The following is an 18483-nucleotide window of genomic DNA, read 5'->3' on the forward strand; positions in this document are numbered from 1 at the left end:
CTTACCTGGTCACTTGGATTTATAAGGCATTAAATGAGATGATTGAGAGACCACTGGACGGACTGCTACTCAAATGGGACACTGATTTAGGCAGAACCATGGCAGATACCGAATGGCATAAGATTCTAACCTCTGCACACAAGATTTCACGTAATACGCGACTGAAGTTTATAGAGTATAACTATATCCACAAGACCTATCTCACCCCGCGCAGACTTAACCGGATTTACAGGGCGACGACAGGAGCATGCCCCCGATGTCTTGGCTGATGTGGACCTTCGCCATATTACCTGGGAATGTCCAATGTCAAGACCCTACTGGGAAGAGGTGATTGCCCGCCTCAATACTGTTTTACATAGACAACTCGATGATGGGCCAGCGGTATGTTTGTTGGGCCTTTTTGACAAGCCCTTAGTTAAAAAAGTGGGGAATAGATTTGCAGACTTGGCATAAGTATTAGCGAGCAGAAGAGTGGCAATGGCTTGGAAAAACAAGTATGGGCCCCATCTGGCCACATGGGCGGCGGACGTTACTCACTGGGCGTGGGCTGAGGAGAGAGTACTGCAGAAGGAAGAGATGAGGGGACTGAGGCGCCGATCGATCACTCCACTGTGGGCGGAGGTGGTGGACGCATTGGAAATGCTGGACGTTGCTGCGGACAATGACCCGGGTGGAGCCCTGACCCCAGGTGGCTCAGGGATGAACGAGAGCTAGCACCGACCTGACCGCCGTCGGTCTGTCTCGTGGGCAGGGCCTCCCCCTTGGTCGGTCCCTTCTTGCTCCCTCCTCCTCTAACCCCCCCCCTCCACACCAGCCCCTGGTACTTGGGGGTCAGAGTGGGCATCAGCACACCACACCACACATGTGATTTCTGGAAGACTGGGCAAGTTACTGGGTTAACTGGTTATACTGTTTTGTTTATTTCTATTTCGTTATTGGCTTACACACACACACACAGGGAGGACAGGCATACCTGCCTGCAAAGTTATCCCAGGTGATTACCAACTCCCTGGCTTGCAAATATTCAACCGAGAACCTGAGAAGGCTTAAGACTTTGCCAGTATAATTTTGTATGCCAAGGAATTAATAAGTTATAGGTCATTCTGTGACTGTGGTTTTGTGAAGTGCGCACTGGGTAACAACAGGCTATATAGCAATGTAATTAAGAACCCTGAGTATTAATTTCTGGCAATATGAACGAACAGATATGTATTATTTGAAATCCCAATGAACACAGTTGTAAGAAAAAAAGAAAAAAAAAAAAAAGAAGCCAAATTACCCAGCTAGGCAGAAAATAGTGTTGAAACATGTCAACCTGACCTGTGATGTTTGATTCAAAATACATACGTATACCCTAACAACACCACCATTTAAACTTGGATTTTTCTGAGTTTCACAAGATCTGCCAAAACCGATCTAAAAACATTCTCAAAATAAGTAACAATACAGAGAACAGCATTCAGGTACTTGCATTAATACAGGTGCACAAAAAAAGCATGCAAGGCCTGATCTGGGAACAACGTACTGAGTTGGCACGCACGGACGGCGCAGCGACACACTGAGACTGCGCTTCCATGGCTTGGTCTTCAGTCTGTTCTTGACACCATCCTCCTGGTCCATCATCTGCTCCAAGAGGGTCTGATCATCTGCATTCATTGGGGCTACCGAAATGTCACGTACGGCTCGGAACTCGCCGCAGTTATTCAGGTGCTCGTTCTCCAGACGGAAGAAGTTCCACACAAATCGTCTGTCAGAGAAATAATGAGATAATAACCAAATGTAGTGGTTTGATTTGCAGATCACAGCCATCTGAAGTACTTGTGATAATCAGTTAGGGGTACAGGAAATAAATAAGGAGAAGGAATCATATAATACTCAAAGAGCACCGAACAAAATATCTACAAAGGATGTTGTAAATCCAGTAAGTCAAGAGCTTGCACTTTGTGTACCCCACCAAATGCAAGGCTATAGAGCAACACTGCCATCTCTTGTGTGCAAAGCAAGAAAAGAACAAGATTCCTGCTTGTAACATCAGTTTTATTCAATACATGATTCCTCCCACTGAAAGCTAAAGACTAGGGACTCTGGACACAACTCTCGTTCAGGTTTCCTGGAAAAAAGTGTAGCAAATGTAGGATGAACAAGTTACTTACACTTGATAACACTATCTGGTGGATGCAATATCTAGGCACAGATTCCTTGGCTCAGAATACTCCCCATGTGCCAGATTGGACCTCAAACGTTTTCTCCAGCAATGCTCCAATGCGCCGCTTGGTGGCATTGTGTGGCTCTACATTTACTTTATATTGCCCCAGAAGTGACAGAGGTGAGCAGAATATATGCACCAATCTTAAACAGTGATGTCAGTCTCTTGTTTTTTCCTTGAGGCACCTTCAGACACAAGGTGTGAAATTTTTTTTGGTTCCAGTGTGCTTATTTTTAATTTGGGACCTTTTTAGATGTTAAAGAGAGGACGCTCCACAAAACGGGGAGGCGAGAGGGCAGTGAGGAATTTGCAGTCAGCCAGAGTATAAAAGCATTACCAAAGGTAAGTACCTTGTTCTTCTCTTGGATATTTCTAACGGCTGATTTCTCAACTTAGGATAGCTACTAAAGCAATAACTCCCCATGTGGGCTCTGCTCAGCCACAAACATTATTCAAGACCAAGCACAAAATGTTCTTCCTGTTGGATCTGGCTGTCAAGGCAGTAGTGCTTAGTGAACATATGCACAGACACCTATGCCGCAGACTGGCAAATGTCAAGGACAGGCAATCCATATTATTGCAGAGGTGGCTTCTTGGCCAGTATAGAGGTCTATCCACCTCAACAGGGTCCTCTTCTGCACTGCCTTCCCTTTTTTTGCCCCAGAGAACCCTGCAAAACGCTGATCATATATCTGGTATTCTTTGATATGATCAATGTAAAAAACCCTTTTGGGGTCCAAACAATGAGGACTATCCAATTTGAGTGATTTGGGAGGTGGGGGCTAGTAAGAAGGTTAGGAGGCGTTACTGGGTTGGGGTGGGGCAAAGAACACAGGCAGGATTGCCGAACATGGAAAGGAGTCATGACTTATGAAAAGAAAGCCACCTGAATCAGCAACACCAGTTTTTCTGGGACAAATGTTGTGTAGAAAGTGTTGTGTAGAGAAGTTGCACAGACAGTGTCTGAACTCACTTACATAACCTCGTTGCCAGTCATAATGAGGAAGATAGTCTTTAAAGTCAGGAGACACAGCAAGCATCACAAACGATCGGGGAGAAAACATGGGCCAAACCTTTTATAAACCTCATCACAATAGATTATTTAAACAAGGCTGGTTGGTCCAACAAAAGTATAAAGTCTGAAAAGGCCAACAAGTAACCTCTAAAAGGGCCCACTGCAAGGTCTTCAAGGGCCATAGGCAAAACAAGCAAAGGATTACCTGACAGCTTAGCTTGTAAAGGGTCAATTCTGTACCTGGAATAAATGGACTTTGTGGAAGGGTGCCTGGCAAAGAGGATGATATCCTTATCTTAAGTTGGAAGATGAAACAGTCAACTGCCACCACTCAATCTCCACGCATGTAGAGGCGTAGATTGTGCAGGTTCAGGTGAAGGACAGAAGATCCTCTCAAAGCAGTAGCCTGACAGGAGGACAGATGCTCAAGCACATGCTTAGGGTACCTTACCCTACTGGCACAATCCAGAGCCTGTAGGATGACTTGGGCCTCATCAATGCTGATGCTGGGTTTTTGGGGAAAGAGAGGCAGAGACAGGAAGACGTACAGGAGTCCTGTATTCCATTCCGGATGAAATGCATCTCCCAATCAGTGTCCTCATGGAAACTCCAATGCATAAAACCTTCAACATTTCGCCTTCTCAACAGAGGCAAACAATCTAAACAGGGTTCTACCCACTGCCAGAAGATGCCCTGCGATACCTTGGGATGTAGACATCATTTGTGCCCCCCCTACCTCCACCTGACACCACTTGCTTAGCTCATCCACTCTGGCATTCAAGGATCCTGTAGGAGGTTTGAGATCAGGGAAATGCCCGACACTCTAACCAATCACAAAGGCACAGAGCCAGGACCCCACTTTGCCCTGCTTGCTGCAATGCCACATGGCGTTGGTGTTGTGATAGCTTGCACCAGCCTACCCTTGGATGGTAGGAAGGTTTTCAGTGCTAGACAAATGGCCCCACCTCCAAAAGAATGGGGCTCCCTCACAGATCAGAGTCTTCTGATCTCCACCTCCCCCAAATGACCTCCCTAACAAAGTAGTGACGCATCTGTCACTACCTCCAGCTCTGGGATAGGATGGGAGAAAGGCCTGTCACTGGACCAACTGCTTTTTGAGAAGCCACAACTGCAGACTGCGAGCCGTCTCTTCCGAAATGTGGACAACCTCCAAACGACTTCCTTGATACTGGGCCCTCTGGGACTTCCAGTTCCATTGTACAACCAATATGTTCCACCATCCCAAATGTCCTCGACTCGTGGGGGAAAAAAAAGTCCTTGAAATACAATGTATTCAGGATGGCTACAATAAATAGTTGCCTCTGTGAAAGAGGCTGGTGCAACTTTGGCTCGTTGATCCTGAACCACAATAATGTCAGGAGGTTTGCAGCTGTCCGGAGGTGGTATACGACGGACTGTGGCAAACCTGCCTTCGACATACATTTGTTGAGGTAGGGGAAAACTGGTATCCCCAACCTCCAAAGGTAGGATACAACCACTGCTCTCACTTTTATTAACTCCCAAGGGGCGCTGGTGAGGGGAAAGCAAACTGAAAATGCTCCTGGTCGACATCACCCAGAAATAACGTCTGTGGGACTGCAAAACCGGTAAACACAAATGTGTGTCCTGTAGGTCAAAGGAAACCGTCTAGTTCCGCCCCCTCCTCCCTTTTCCTCCTAGAGCAGAGAGGATCTAGGCCAGCGTGAGAATTTTGAATGTGTCCTTCCGCAGGAGGGCATTTAGAGATCGAACGTTCAAAATAGGCCAGAGGCCACTGTCTCTAGCTGCTTTTCAGGTACGGAACCCTCTCAATAGCACATTTTGAAAGTAATACTCGCGCCTTTTGCAGCAAAATTACATGTGCTTTTCTGAGTGTCATTCTAATAAGGGCCAAAGATTTGGAAGAGAAAAAATAAAGGGTTGGTCAAAGCCAAACCGAACAATTTTCAGAACCCATCTGCTGGAAGTGGTGGATTGACACCCTGAAAGAAAGTGCTGAATAGTGACCCACACAGTGGGTGGTGCTCCGCCAAGGGTGAAAAAAGCAGCTTGGTTGCTGTTGCCTTATCAGAATAGGACTCTGAGGACTGGTGCCCCAGCCAGACTGTAAACACATGCCCTCTCTGCCTCGAAAAGACTGAGTTGACTGTTGTAGTATTTGAGGGGAGGAGAGCAGGGAACGGGGACTGTCGATGCCTATTTTGCAGCTCCCTGGAATAGCCTGTAAATTTTCAGAGCTGATGTGAGCACTGATTAGCATGGGTCACCAGAACCAGGGAGAGCACTGTAGCCCTACTTTCTTTAAAATGATAAAAGGCAAAGTCACCGTTTTCACCAAAAAAGTGTGAGATATCCCAGATCACTGGAGAGAGAGAGAGAGAGAGAGAGTGAGAGAGTGAGAGAGAGAGAGAGCGAGCGAGAGAGAGAGAGAGAGCGAGCGAGAAACTTGCACAGCTCCAGAAAATCCTGTGGAACACATCCGTGGGTGCTGGTGGAGCACCTCACTGGTGCCAACCGACCTTCCCAGACAATCAGTAGTATCAAGGCCAGCACGAATAACATACTTGTCCTTCATGAATTGTTTGCGCCAGAAAAACCCCAAAGTACTCTAGAACCATCAGCAAGATCTCACTGGCCATGTCTCATGGGCATGCATTTAGCGACTCAACAAACAAATAGCACTGACTGATTTCAGTGTCAGGCTAGCAGAGGACAACATACATTTTCAAATGCCTCAATCCTCTTAGGCTCCTTGTCTGGAGGAGCAGCAGCTAATTAAATGGGATTCACCTTGCTGGTTGAAGCTTGAATCACCAGGCTCTCACAAGTGGGATGTCTGGTGAGAAATTCACCAGGTGCCGATATGTGACACCTGACCACCTGTCTAGTCAATTGTGAGCAGGAATAGGGCTTTGGCCAAGTGTCCATCAAGCTATCAGTGAGGGCCTTGTTAAAAGGGGTGTAAGTGCTCAGACATGGCAGGTAGCACCTCTATGCCTGATTGGCAAAAATGTTGCTACAAAAGAAAAATCCTTGGCAAAGGATGAAAAGTAGAAACTCAGACTGATATTACATACCGTCCACTAGAAAGACATGGAGTATCATGGGGCACTCCCTGTTGTGGAGGGCAGGCATTTTGGAGGTCCAGGGACATCGACCAGTTTCCGGGATCCAGGTCTCACAGGATCATGGTTATGGTGGCCACCATTTTCAGGAATCAATTTAAATATCTCCGATCCAGAACGTGTCTAAAGTCTTCTCCCTTCTTAGGTACCAGAAATTATGCAGTGTTCCATACCTTTCTATACCATTCTGTACTAATCTTTTCATGGATCCTTTCAACAGAAGAGATGTTATCTCTTGTAGAAGATGACACAAGGGGGCTGCTTAAAAAGAATTAAGCCATATGTATTTGAAGCCCAGAAAGAGTTCTGTAGGGCTGTGGTGTACTTTAATTACCTCTTCAAGAGCTGAAAGGATTCTCCAAGTGTAATGATTTGCGTGAACAATGGGATCAAAGTGATTTTACTCAAATAAATTCACAATCTGCCTCCTGCTGGCAATAAGTGGTTGAAAAAGGGAAACTCATTTAAGTAGTTTTTCAAGAGTGGGTGCATACATCACTGTGGAACTGACTTGGACACCCACGCACTTACATCTGGAAGGACTGAAACATTGTGGCTATCTGAGTATCCTTTGACAAAAAGTGTGGTGATTGAATCAAAATGTTCATCTACTCTGCAAACTGTTTAGAGGATGAGTATGTCAATGGCTATCACTCTTTTTTGTATTTTTTCAGGGGACTATGCTACTTTTTGACTGAAACAGAAATCAGTGAAATGACTTGCCTATTAGTTTGCTATACGCATCCAGAGATATTCATTGACCCTATCCAGGGATTCATGTGTGCAGGATCACATCTTAGACCACAGTGTGCCACTACATCATGACATAGGAGGTAAGTATGTCAGTTTGTCTGAGGCTACGTGAACAAATGTATGCTGCTTTGCAGTCAAACAGGTAATTCGAATTTTAGAATTAATGTTTACTAACACAGGGTAGGGAAGCCATAAGTAAAAGAGCTGCATCCTAGTGAGTCAGAATGTACAGCAAAACAGGCACTCCACCCATCTTTGCCTGGATGTTTGGTAGTACATGGTTCCTCAGCCAAACTGTGAGCCACATGGAGGTCCTGCTTAGCATGAGCGGTCTTATAATTTAGTCACTCTTGCGAAGAGTGAGAGAGGAGATGGGTTCTAAAAAACATCATTATGCGTTCCATATCTGTGGTTGATAATAGCACTGCATGGGAGCTTTGGGGCTGGGCAAAGGGCCAGGCACACCGTATCTGAGATCAGGCCCAAAGAAGGCACATCAGCAAAGCCAAGGCTGAGGAAGGTAATACCCATGAAATTGAGGCAGTGTCAGAAGCACCCAATATGGGCCATCGAGCATAAAGATAGTGTCCACCATTGAAAGAGTAACAAGGATTTAGGAGGAACCATCTTTGAATATTTTTAAAAATGGATAAACAAAATGCCTCAGATTTGGCAGGACGAAAAGAAGAAGAGGGAATCCAGCCTCCATCTATTTGAGGTTGTGAATGGGCTCCCCAGGATGAAAGAAAGAGGAATTAACATCACAGAAACGTCCCCTACAGGATGCAGGTCTAACTTACGGCAAAAGTGGCACTGGAGATGAAGGAGACTTGTGTGACATTTCCTTTTTGTGGTGTTGAGAAGAGCCTGAATGTAAACAATCAACGTCCTTAGCATTCTGAGGAGGATCCATATTTCTTTGAGCGATGCCAATGCCATGAAAACCTTGGTGTTTTGCTCCCTGTTGGCCCCGGGGATGAGTTCTCCAATGACAGTGGCACAAATCCTATATGTCCCCTTGTTAATCGTATGGCACAGACTTCTGGTGTTTTCGCAGCCAATCAAAGACTTCTGCTCCGATTGAGGTATTTGAAAAGCAAAACAAAAAAATAAATGTCCAAAAATAAGAATAATGCAAGAAACCCATGCGCCCAAATCATCTGTGTCTGTAATGCACAGGAAAAGGGAATTACATAGAGGTATTGGCTTTACGGAACTGTGCCATCACTTCAAGCAGTGATGTTGGATCAGATCAACTTCTAGATTTCCTTTACTGCATAGCCAGTAGCGTTGTAAAACTGTCCTTAGCCACTGTGGTACTGTACAACAGTTCTGTTGATTGAGACTCTGCAGGGAGAAGTATTCATTGTAATACATGAGGCCTTTCCCTTCCAGACCGGGATGGAGGATCCATGTGCTACAAGACATCAGGATTCTAGTTGCTTTGAAGGCTGCCAAAATCTATATTTATTTTGCAAGGAAGGCCCCGGCCTTTAAGGGTCAAAAGGAGTCCCAACTCCAAAAGACACATTAAAATGGTGTAATTAATATCTAAAATAAATGGCTGATTAACTGTAATTTACCCTTTAAGAATAAAAGCCGTTATGAAAAAGGGACTGTTCCACTACTGGACTGCTGCATGTTCATCCCAAAGACATGAATCTCAGAAAACATCACACTGATCAAAGTAGTAATTCTGTGAACACTAATCTTTGAAACTCAGCCAATAAACATAAACCAAATGTGCAAGAATTTACTTTAAATCTTAACGCTCCTAAGAAAATGGCATTCTTAATTTACAATAGGACTCCCTCCGCACACTTTTCTGGGTCATAGTATGCCACATCATTCATCCAAATATTTTCGATTTACCTACACCATAAGTCAAAGAAAGAAGCAAACAATTTCAAAAGTGAGTGATTAAGAACCTTACGCTAAACTCATTGCATGCTGAAGGGGAGCACCGAACCTGAAAAGATAATGGCCTGTGAAAAATTACACTGTGACGATTACAAATGACCCCATCAAAATCTCTAGAGATGACCAAGAGGATTTACCTGAAGACCTCAAGGGGTGCGAGGATGGTAGAAATGATGTTTCCTGCAGATGGAAAGGCATTCATTGTTGTAAGGGATATCTGGATTGTCCAAGCAAACCGCAGGAATATATCTTCAACGATGGCACAATAGTAATAGGCCTGAGGAGAGAATATTGAAGGTATGTCAGTCGACAGTCAATGGATATGGGTCTACAAAAGACAATGCCTAAGATCTCAAGGCTGGAAAAAAGAACTGCATAAATTCCCGGCACCCGAGATAAACAATGTAAGGTTAAAAGACGGAATGTCAAAGGGGTGGAGGCAGGATCTAGTCTACAATGGAGACTGAGGAGAAAACCCAAACAAAAGTGTCTTCTGGTATTAATTTCAAACCCAACGAGGGGGACCCGTTGGGCATCAAGGTTCTTACCAGATATATGGACAAAGCAAAATGAAAGAAAATACTGTAGAAGGCATACTAGATTCTAATGATGCAATGAGGGGGGAATTAACTACAAAATATATGTTGAAGAATGTCAAGAAAGAAGTGAGGGGAACGAATGACAAATACAATAGGAGCAGACTCAGCATGACAGTCTGGGGGATGACAGCTTGGGAAAAAGTAAGGTGGATTAGGGCCATAATAAGCGAGCAAGGGTAGGTAATGTTAATGAAAATGGTTTGTGTAAAGGGATAAACCCAGCATCATGATTAGCAGAGGTTATCAGTCAAGAGGGACAGATTCTAAGGAGAGAACAGAGCGGCATACAAATATGCAGAGTCCTCATCCACTCTATCTTTGTGGAGATTACGCAGCACACATTATCCCGATCCACAGGCTTTACTAATTCCACACTCAGGACAGACATGCAGCACCCACACTCACTCACTCCCACAGGTGTTACTGTCTCCACGTTCTACCTTTGTGCATGATCTGTAGAAGACACTTTCCATTGACGTGTTACTTAGTGCGTTTACACATTACCTTCATGGAGCATTAGCAGCACTTTCTTTCCCTTATGGAAGGCATTTTTGTTTAGCGTTACAATAAAGCAGGCTCAGTAGCACCAATTCTCTTTCTTCATGTGGTCACACTCGTTCTTCGTATAGCAGATGCAGCCCAAGCTCTCCCTACCCACATACATATCTGTCATACACGATCACCTTTCGATGACAGAACATCCAGCAAATCTCTGCTGCAGTACAGTAATACTGCTTCCAAGCATCCCAAATGTGAGCACTGGAGCAGTCAAAAGTGCACACCTTCTGAGGGTACACTATCTCCTCTCGGAGGAACGTGTTCTCCCCAGCATTTCTGTCAAAGAGGCCCCAGTCCATTTTGAGATCCCAGATGAGGGTGTAGCAGGAACTGATGAAATAGAAGACGATCCACAGGTAGAAGAACACTTGAGTATCCGGATGGCTCCGCTCTGTAAGGAAAAAAAGGGCAGAGCCAGTGTTACAGGAGAAAGACAGGCAGCACCGCTGTTATGAAGAACACTTTTGTAAGAAGTAAAGAACCGAAACAGTGGAAATGATGACAATCAGAAATGGGGAATAAAGACATCAGAAACAAAAACTGGTGAAAGTCAGGGAGAAACAAAGGAGAATATACAGTATTTTCAAGGTCCATGTAATCTGAAGGCAGCTCCTGTTATCACAGTGGATTAGTAACAAGGCCCCCTTGCTAGGAGCCCCTCATCAAGATAATCTCTGAAACATCAACTAAGGGTGCCCTGAACTGTGAGACAAACCTAAGTCATAGATTCGAATCCAGGAGGGGATCTACTCGTCGGCCCGTTCGGGAGGCAATGAAGGAGTAACAATTCAGTTGAGAAAAATTAACAGCCTTTGGCAGAACTTCAGTGGGCAAGCAGAAGTGGCACTGCGATTATTAGCAGTAATAGGACTTCTCTCAGCTATTTCTGTACAATGGAGTCCCTGAACACAACAGCATACTCTTTGCAGCTCACCATCATCTGTGATAAAGCGCATTTTGAAAAAGCCCCAAATCAGGACATCAGGGCTCCAAGAATATCATACTGGTAATGTAAGTGCAAAAAGAAATTAAAAAAAAAATGCAGGAGGACAAATTGGGACATTCCCTCCAGCTCAAACTGGAATACTTTGAAGTATACGACTAAAAATAGAAAGAAAGACGAATATAAATAATTAGCAGAAAAATTTTGAACAGAAACATTCTCCCTTTTAAATAAGGAACCTATAAAATATTAATGGTGAGTGGGCATACAGACAAACACGCACGCGACAAAGTGCGCACACATTCCAGAGTCAAACATACAGAAAAGTGGGAAAAAAACTGAGAATGACTAGTTCTCACACCTATGTCCAGTGCGCAAGGCCACACCATAAGAAGCGTAAGGAAAACTAAACTGGAAGCCCACAGATCTGCTGCCAAACAGAGGAATCTTTAAATTCCAAGAGCAGAGTGAAGGGTTACAACACAGATGATGTGCAATAAACAGTACTGAAGCTAACACGTCTTAGTAGGACAGTACTTGTAGAAATTGAGGTGCTGCAATGCAAAGTAGAAAATGGTGGACATTAGCATTTCTTTGCCAGGAACGGAAGTGAGTGTACTAAACAATTAACCTAATATCAGAATCATTATGCAAAACAATAGTGACTCCAATCAAGAGTCTAGGGCACGGTACAACAAGAGTACTGAGAACAAAAGGTAAGTGCGGAGACCACAAGAAGGGGCCAAGGTGTTAAGAGTGAACAGGGCAGAAAGGCATGTACATATTAGCTTGAGCTTGTCGGTTTTTATCTGCTATCACACAAAAAATGACCCCATGTCAATCTTCCGTCGAAGAACCTGAACTTTTTCGGTATCTTCAAACATTACCAATATTAAGGTCAAACTGTCCCTGGTTCTTAAATTGTACCAAGATCGCTTGCTGTTGCCAAGCTACATACAAGTTGTAATCTTCTGACAGCGCACACAAGCAAAAAAAAAAAAGTGGAAACTTAGAAAAGACAACAAAATAAAATAAAGTTAGCTTTAAAAAAATAATTTGCAATTTTGTTTGTCCTGCTGGTCTGTTTTTTGCCAGTCACAAGCCTTCTGTTTGTGGGGCACTGGAAGTTGGGACAAAATAGTACCTCAATCACGTTGGGAGCAGCGGAAGGGCACCAATTAAGTTGAAATCAATTAGTGCTTGATCCCTGCTCCACCCAAAGGAACGGAAATGACGGGAGACATGCCTTAACGAATTACGAGGCTGTAAAGAAGAGTGGCATGCAAGTCAACAGATGGTGAGCAACAGACGGGCTCCAAGCCCTTTACTTAACACGAGAGTGTCTCGCATGCGCTGGCGCATCACTCGCAGGCTCGACCCCTAAAAAAAAGCACATAAAGTAAGTAACTTCAGGTCTGGAAACTTCAGGTCTGGAAAATCTTGTGCCTGAAGCACTGGCAGTTCCTAAACTCATCCGCTAGATGGCAGCCAGCCTCCACCGTTTGCCATCCTATGTTGTACTATTATCTGGAAGCATGGTTTAGAAAAACATGTTTGGGTGAGGAACGGTGGAGAATTCTCAGGCAAAGTTAACAAGCACTGGCAAAGCCAATAGGGATCGCCTACGAGACCTGCTGGATTTGGCCAATGTCATTTTGCCATGTACAGCAGCGCGGTTTCTTCAATTGTAGGAGGCAGAAGTGTACCAGCCGTATTTGAAGGCCCCAACGGACAGGAGAGCCTTAAAAAATATATTATATATGAGACTCTTGGCACTACGTTATGGAAATACAGAGCACACTGGAAATCAGTAAGTGGGTCTCGGCAGCGGTGTCGCCTGTGTACGTATGTCACAGAATCCCTGAGCCACCTATTATAAGCCGTTATTCCTGCAGCATGGGTTAAGAACCTGTAGGGAAGCGGTCACTTATGTTTACACGTGAAACGTTCCAATGGAATTAGCTAGAATGTATAAATATTAAACCATATTAGGGGATCGGCTACGGGAAGGTAACAACTGAAATCCCAGAAAGGAATTACTTGAATGTGGCAGACATACATGACTATTACTGGAATGCACTTCCCTTGGCAGTTTTACAGAATGAACAGAACGCTCTTATCCGCCCTCTTTGTTCCCTTAACACCATGCACAGCCACTCTCCCCCCATGACTGTCGCTAATAAGGACTTTAATTAAGGCACATTGCACATTTCCAGGGTCTTAAAATGCTGCTCAAAATCGCTTTCTTCCATATTTCTGCCTTCTGGGCTAAATGCAACGGCTGTAAAAGGTGGTTGTTACCACAGCTGCATCTCAGACTCCACATTGCACTTTATACTTTGCATTGTGGGTTATATGTTTTCAATCAAGTACTTGCATTACGTGATCTCACAAATGTTGTTGATTTTTTGTTTGTGTTTTAGAACAAACCAAACCTTGCCACTTTATATTCTGCACTGGGGGTTATATGATTTTAATTAAGTACTTGTATTAGGTGGTCCCACAAACTCTCTTGATAACAAGGTTCTAAAATCATGTTCTTAGAAGGCATGGTTTATTATTATTGACTGGTTGGCTGCAGATGACCATCATATTCAGTGACTTCTTGAATTTTTTGACAGGTACGAATCGTTTTTTAAAAATGTATTAGGCGGTTAATGTACTCAAGGGCTTTGGTGCTGGTAATGGGCGCAACAATAGAACATGTGCTTATGTGATCTTATCTTTTTTTAACAAAACTGTACTTCTACTAAATTTTAACATTTCATACTGCAATGTTTTATTGTGAAGATTTTAATTAATCATACAATAAAGTTTCCTTGTACTCTTGCAGCAGCAGGGCATTCCTCTGAAGTACACAGCAGGCCACAGACAGTAGGGCAGAAGTGAACCGAAGAGTGGGTCTGAGGATCCCCTGCTTATACATGGTCTGTAGAAAAAACTTCTAGCTTTACCCCCCAAACCCACCCAAGATAGTGCTGGAACTGCAAGCAGCGCTGCCCTGGGGATTACGAGTCCCTTCTCAGCGAGCTTTTGCATGGCAGTTCCACCGCCATGCAAAGGCTGGTGGAGACGGGGTGGCGGGAGCCCCATGGGGGCCCCTGCACTGTCCATGCACTTAGCATGGGCAGTGCATGGGTCCCCATGGACAGCCCTGTCGCACTTTTCACTGCCTGAAAGGCAGTGAAAAGTGCAACAGGTGCCGTTGCACCTGACGCACCGCAACATTGCTTCCGGCTCGATTACGAGCCGCCGTCAATGTTGTGGCCTGTTTCCCGCTGCCCAGCAAGAAACTCATAATAGGGCCAGCGGGCGGAAAACCGGAGTGGCGTTTTCTGTCCTAAAGAGTTTGGCGGGCGGCCTCTGCTGCCTGACAGACTCAAAATGAGGTCCCTAGTCTCCATTGTGTGTGACTGCCTGGGATAAATGCAAAAAGCCCAATTACACCTAGTCATGTGCCCCAGGAAACAGGCACCAAATAATTAGGAAAAGAAAATGCCAACTTTCTAAAAGTGCCATTTTCAGAACTGTGACTCAATATCTGACTTTACCAATAAAGAGGGTTTCAAATTTCAATTCCTTAGACTCAAAGCAAGAGCTTCCTACCTGTCCCCCAACAAAAGTCACAATTTATTAAATGTAATCAGGTATTCCAATGTTATCCCATGTTATCCTATGTAAGAAGCAGACACACAAATTTAAGAGTTTTTAACAACCAGGACTAACAAGAGAAGTGGGTGTACACCTTTTTGAATACAATGCACCTTGCTGGGCAACTTAGGGCCTATCTTAGGGGTGACATATGTATTAAAAAAAAAAAAAAAAAAAAAAAGAGATTTAGGCCTGCCAAGGGGATTATTTTTCCATGTCGATTAGCAGTTTAAAACTGCCCACAGGCTGCAGTGGCAAACCTGAGACATGTTAAGGGTTCCTTAAGTGGGTGGCACAATAAATGCTGAAGGCCCACTAGTAGCATTTACTTTACCGGCCCTGGGTTTATAGTATATCATTCTACTAGGGACTCATCAGTAAATGCAATACGCTAATCAGATGTAAGCCAACTTTCACATGTTGCAGGACATGAGCAAAATCATTTTAGCACTAGCTAGCAGTGGTAAAGTGTGCAGAGTCCTGAAGAAAACAAAAGCAAATTCAGATAATAGGAGGCGTAAAGGCAAAAGGTTTCGAGGTGACCCTGCAGCAGAGAGCCAAGTCCAGCAATGCATATTTTATACTTTAGTTGGAGATTCAAAGTGTTGAGCTTAAATACTCAAAAAGCATCAATCTCATGCAGAGCAGTCACAAAACAGAAACAAACAAACCATGCACCTCTCATGGTTCTCACTTTCTGCAGTTTTTATAACCTCTCAGAAATGATGATGTGGTGGAGTGCTATTCTCCTACAGTGGTTAGCCCACAGAGATGTACAGAAGGGTCCCTTAAGGATCTGAGATCATCCTTTATTCCAGGGCAACAGAGATCTGATATGCGCCTGCATAACTTAAATCGACCAGCCAAATTATTAAAATAGAGATAAATAATATTTCTTTCACATAGTAGTAACATACTAATTTAAAATTGCTAAGCTTTAAGGTTCCTATTTATTACGACACTGGCCAAAACCCAACATCAAGCAAACCCCTGCAAACAACAAACTTGCCAAATGCTTCATTCCCAGCACCTGTGACAAGGTTTCTCTCAAAACCAAAGCTTAATACTGCAGTCCTTAGGAATCCACCCTGTTCAGTACTGCTTGGAAAATTGAGTCTTACATGGTTTATGGGTGAAACCTTATGATCCCTGTGGAAATCATCATGGTGAATGATAATCTAGCAAAGGGGTCAGAGGAGCTACAGAAACGCTGGGCTTTTTAAATCTTAGTAATCAGTGATTTTTATTTAAAAAAAAAAAAAAAATTTATTTATTCAGTTTAATAAACCTACAACTACAAGCCCAGGAGCCGGGCATATACAGACATAGATAATCCCGGCAATGTCCAAGCGTCATTTTTTTTTTATCGCCAGTCAATGATAAGATGTAGTAAGGGAAATAGTTCCATTATGCTCAGTGCAGCAAGGTCCAGCCAACATATCTTGTACTAGCCCTTGGGATTAACATTAGAAACACACCTAAAAAAATAGGGTAAATGCTACCGCGCTCCCAGGGGGGAAAAAGAACAGGTCAGCAACCAACAAAAGAAGTGAAGTGCGGCAGAGAGGAACACGGCAGCACAGTCATTCATCCCAGCAAACTAACATGGCACAGACAAGCGGCAACGCAAAGCTGATCCTCCATGTGCGTGCCCGACCAAGAAAGCACACAACATTTCATTTATGAGACTCCAGATAGGTGCGCAGGGGTGCCCAAATGTCCCTCGGGCGGGAGCCCTCAAGGACCAGTTCCCAAAAAATCGTTAACTGCTCCTGACCGGATGTCGTATCTCGCAGCCAGTCGGCCCCGCGTGGAGCCCAGCCTCTCCCCCAACACATCGCCACTATGCGCTTAGCCAACAGCAGCAATAGTCCCACCAGTCTCCGCGAAGCCGACGGCACCCCGTCCACCAGTCCAAGCAGCGCCTGCACAGGGGAAAGGGGCAGATCCAAGCCAGTCATTTTCGCAATAGCATGCATCACTTCCAGCCAGAAGGCGCGCACCTCCCCACAATTCCTCGCCAAGTGTAGAAAATCAGCGTCAGGGGCGCGACACCTTTCACAATTAGCATCTGCGTGCAGCCCCATAGCGTAGAGACTTCGAGGGTTGTAATATAAACGATGCAGAAATTTAAAATGGATAAGCCGCAGCCGATAATTTGGCGACAGTGCTCTCATGTGCGCACAGCATTTCTTCCACGCTTCTTCAGAAATGTCCATTTACCATCTGGCTTTAGCAGACACTGCATTATCCCTCTGCTGTTCCTGCAGACAGCCGTAGAGCTTATTAATGAGTTTGCGCGGCAACTTCACACACCACATCTCCAGCGCCCGGCAGGTCCTTGGAGTCGTCGGGAGACCCGCAAATCGCACGCAGAGCATCGCATAAACTAGCAAAACATATAACCGATGCAGAGCATTATCGGCTCCCTCTCCAAGTACTGCCTCCGGGGAGATCAACCACCCCCCCCTCAAACCAATCTTCCAAAGAAGATGGACCCAAGCCATTAAGGAAGTCCCGCAGCTGCACGTCCCGGGACATCCTCTCATCGGCGACATCCAGCACCGGCATCGCGGGAGCAAAGGGCTCACATGTCTCAGACCGTCGCACAAAGCCGCCCAGGCCCTGGAGGTGCCCGTCACTGTATCCACTCCACGGGACCGGGGCCGAGAAACACCCAAGAACCCGCGACAACCTGTCTGGCCACACTGCATCGCTCTCAGGCGCAAGATGCGGTAGGTAATCAGTGAAGTTGTAAGCGAAATTCACAGTACTGTCAATAGAAAATGGTGTGATAAATACACAACCCAGACTTAAAGAGAGCCTTGAACAAGTTGCCAACTGGATGAGTCTAACATTCTCTTGAACTAAATACACACAAAAGAAGAGGTGCTCCTACTCTGAGACCCCACTTTTAACTGGTCACCTCAATAGGCCCAGCGTTTACAGCCACTTTTGTTTAAAAAAAAAACAGACGCCTTAATTTTTTTTTACACTAATTTATCCATTAAGATTCAAATCAATACACTGACTTCTACTTGCTCTTTCCGTCTTTAGCAGAAAATATTGCCTCTACTTCTGCTGATGTGCTGCATTATCTGGCACCCATCGGATACTTCCCCTTAAATAGACTCTGGCAACTCACTCTAAGTGCGTTCTCCCAAATTTCAAATACTTTGTCTCTAACCAATCCAGAATGCTGAGGCACAACTCACCTTAAACCTTTCCCTTTGACATCATAAATCACAACATGTTTTTAGGCTTTATTGGCTCTCAGTGGCAATAAGAAACATTTAAGTGGCTCCGTGTCTGCTATTAGGCAACGCACAATTGAGGAGCAGACTTTGTACAACCACAGTTTTGAGGTATTAGACCCAGAGATACCTCCGCTCTACTTCAGCGCATCCCTTAATGCTCTCTTCAATCAAGAATGTGGCGCAAACTGACAGCAAGGCCGTTTATGAGTAACCACAAAAAACTCGACCAAGCTTTCCTTAGTTGTCCGTGCAGAGTTGCACCTCTATATTTCATAAACTGTTAAAACCTTTGCTATTTACCAATGCATTAAATGTACAGGTATTCTGCCAAACTCTACCACTTGCCCAGTGCCGGGATATCCTTAAGAGTAACTATACTTCTTACACAAATCTTATTTCATCATCATTATAACGAATCTATTGGTGATCTGCATTTAGGAAATTAATTCGACCTAA

General features: G+C 44.5%; 1 protein-coding gene across 1 annotated transcript in view; it reads right to left on the reverse strand.

The window, feature by feature from the left end:
- XPR1 (xenotropic and polytropic retrovirus receptor 1) overlaps window positions 1-18483 on the reverse strand; it is a 369652-nt gene that overhangs the window by 25018 nt on the left and 326151 nt on the right. Inside the window, exons 12-14 of the mRNA XM_069232077.1 lie at window positions 10401-10567; window positions 9157-9296; window positions 1526-1747 (exon numbers count right to left, since the gene is read on the reverse strand). Of these exons, the coding sequence (XP_069088178.1) occupies window positions 1526-1747; window positions 9157-9296; window positions 10401-10567 (529 nt within the window). The remainder of the gene's footprint in view (window positions 1-1525; window positions 1748-9156; window positions 9297-10400; window positions 10568-18483) is intronic.

Source organism: Pleurodeles waltl, chromosome 4_2 (genome assembly GCF_031143425.1).
Source record: "Pleurodeles waltl isolate 20211129_DDA chromosome 4_2, aPleWal1.hap1.20221129, whole genome shotgun sequence".
In the NCBI taxonomy this organism is placed as follows: Eukaryota; Metazoa; Chordata; class Amphibia; order Caudata; family Salamandridae; genus Pleurodeles; species Pleurodeles waltl.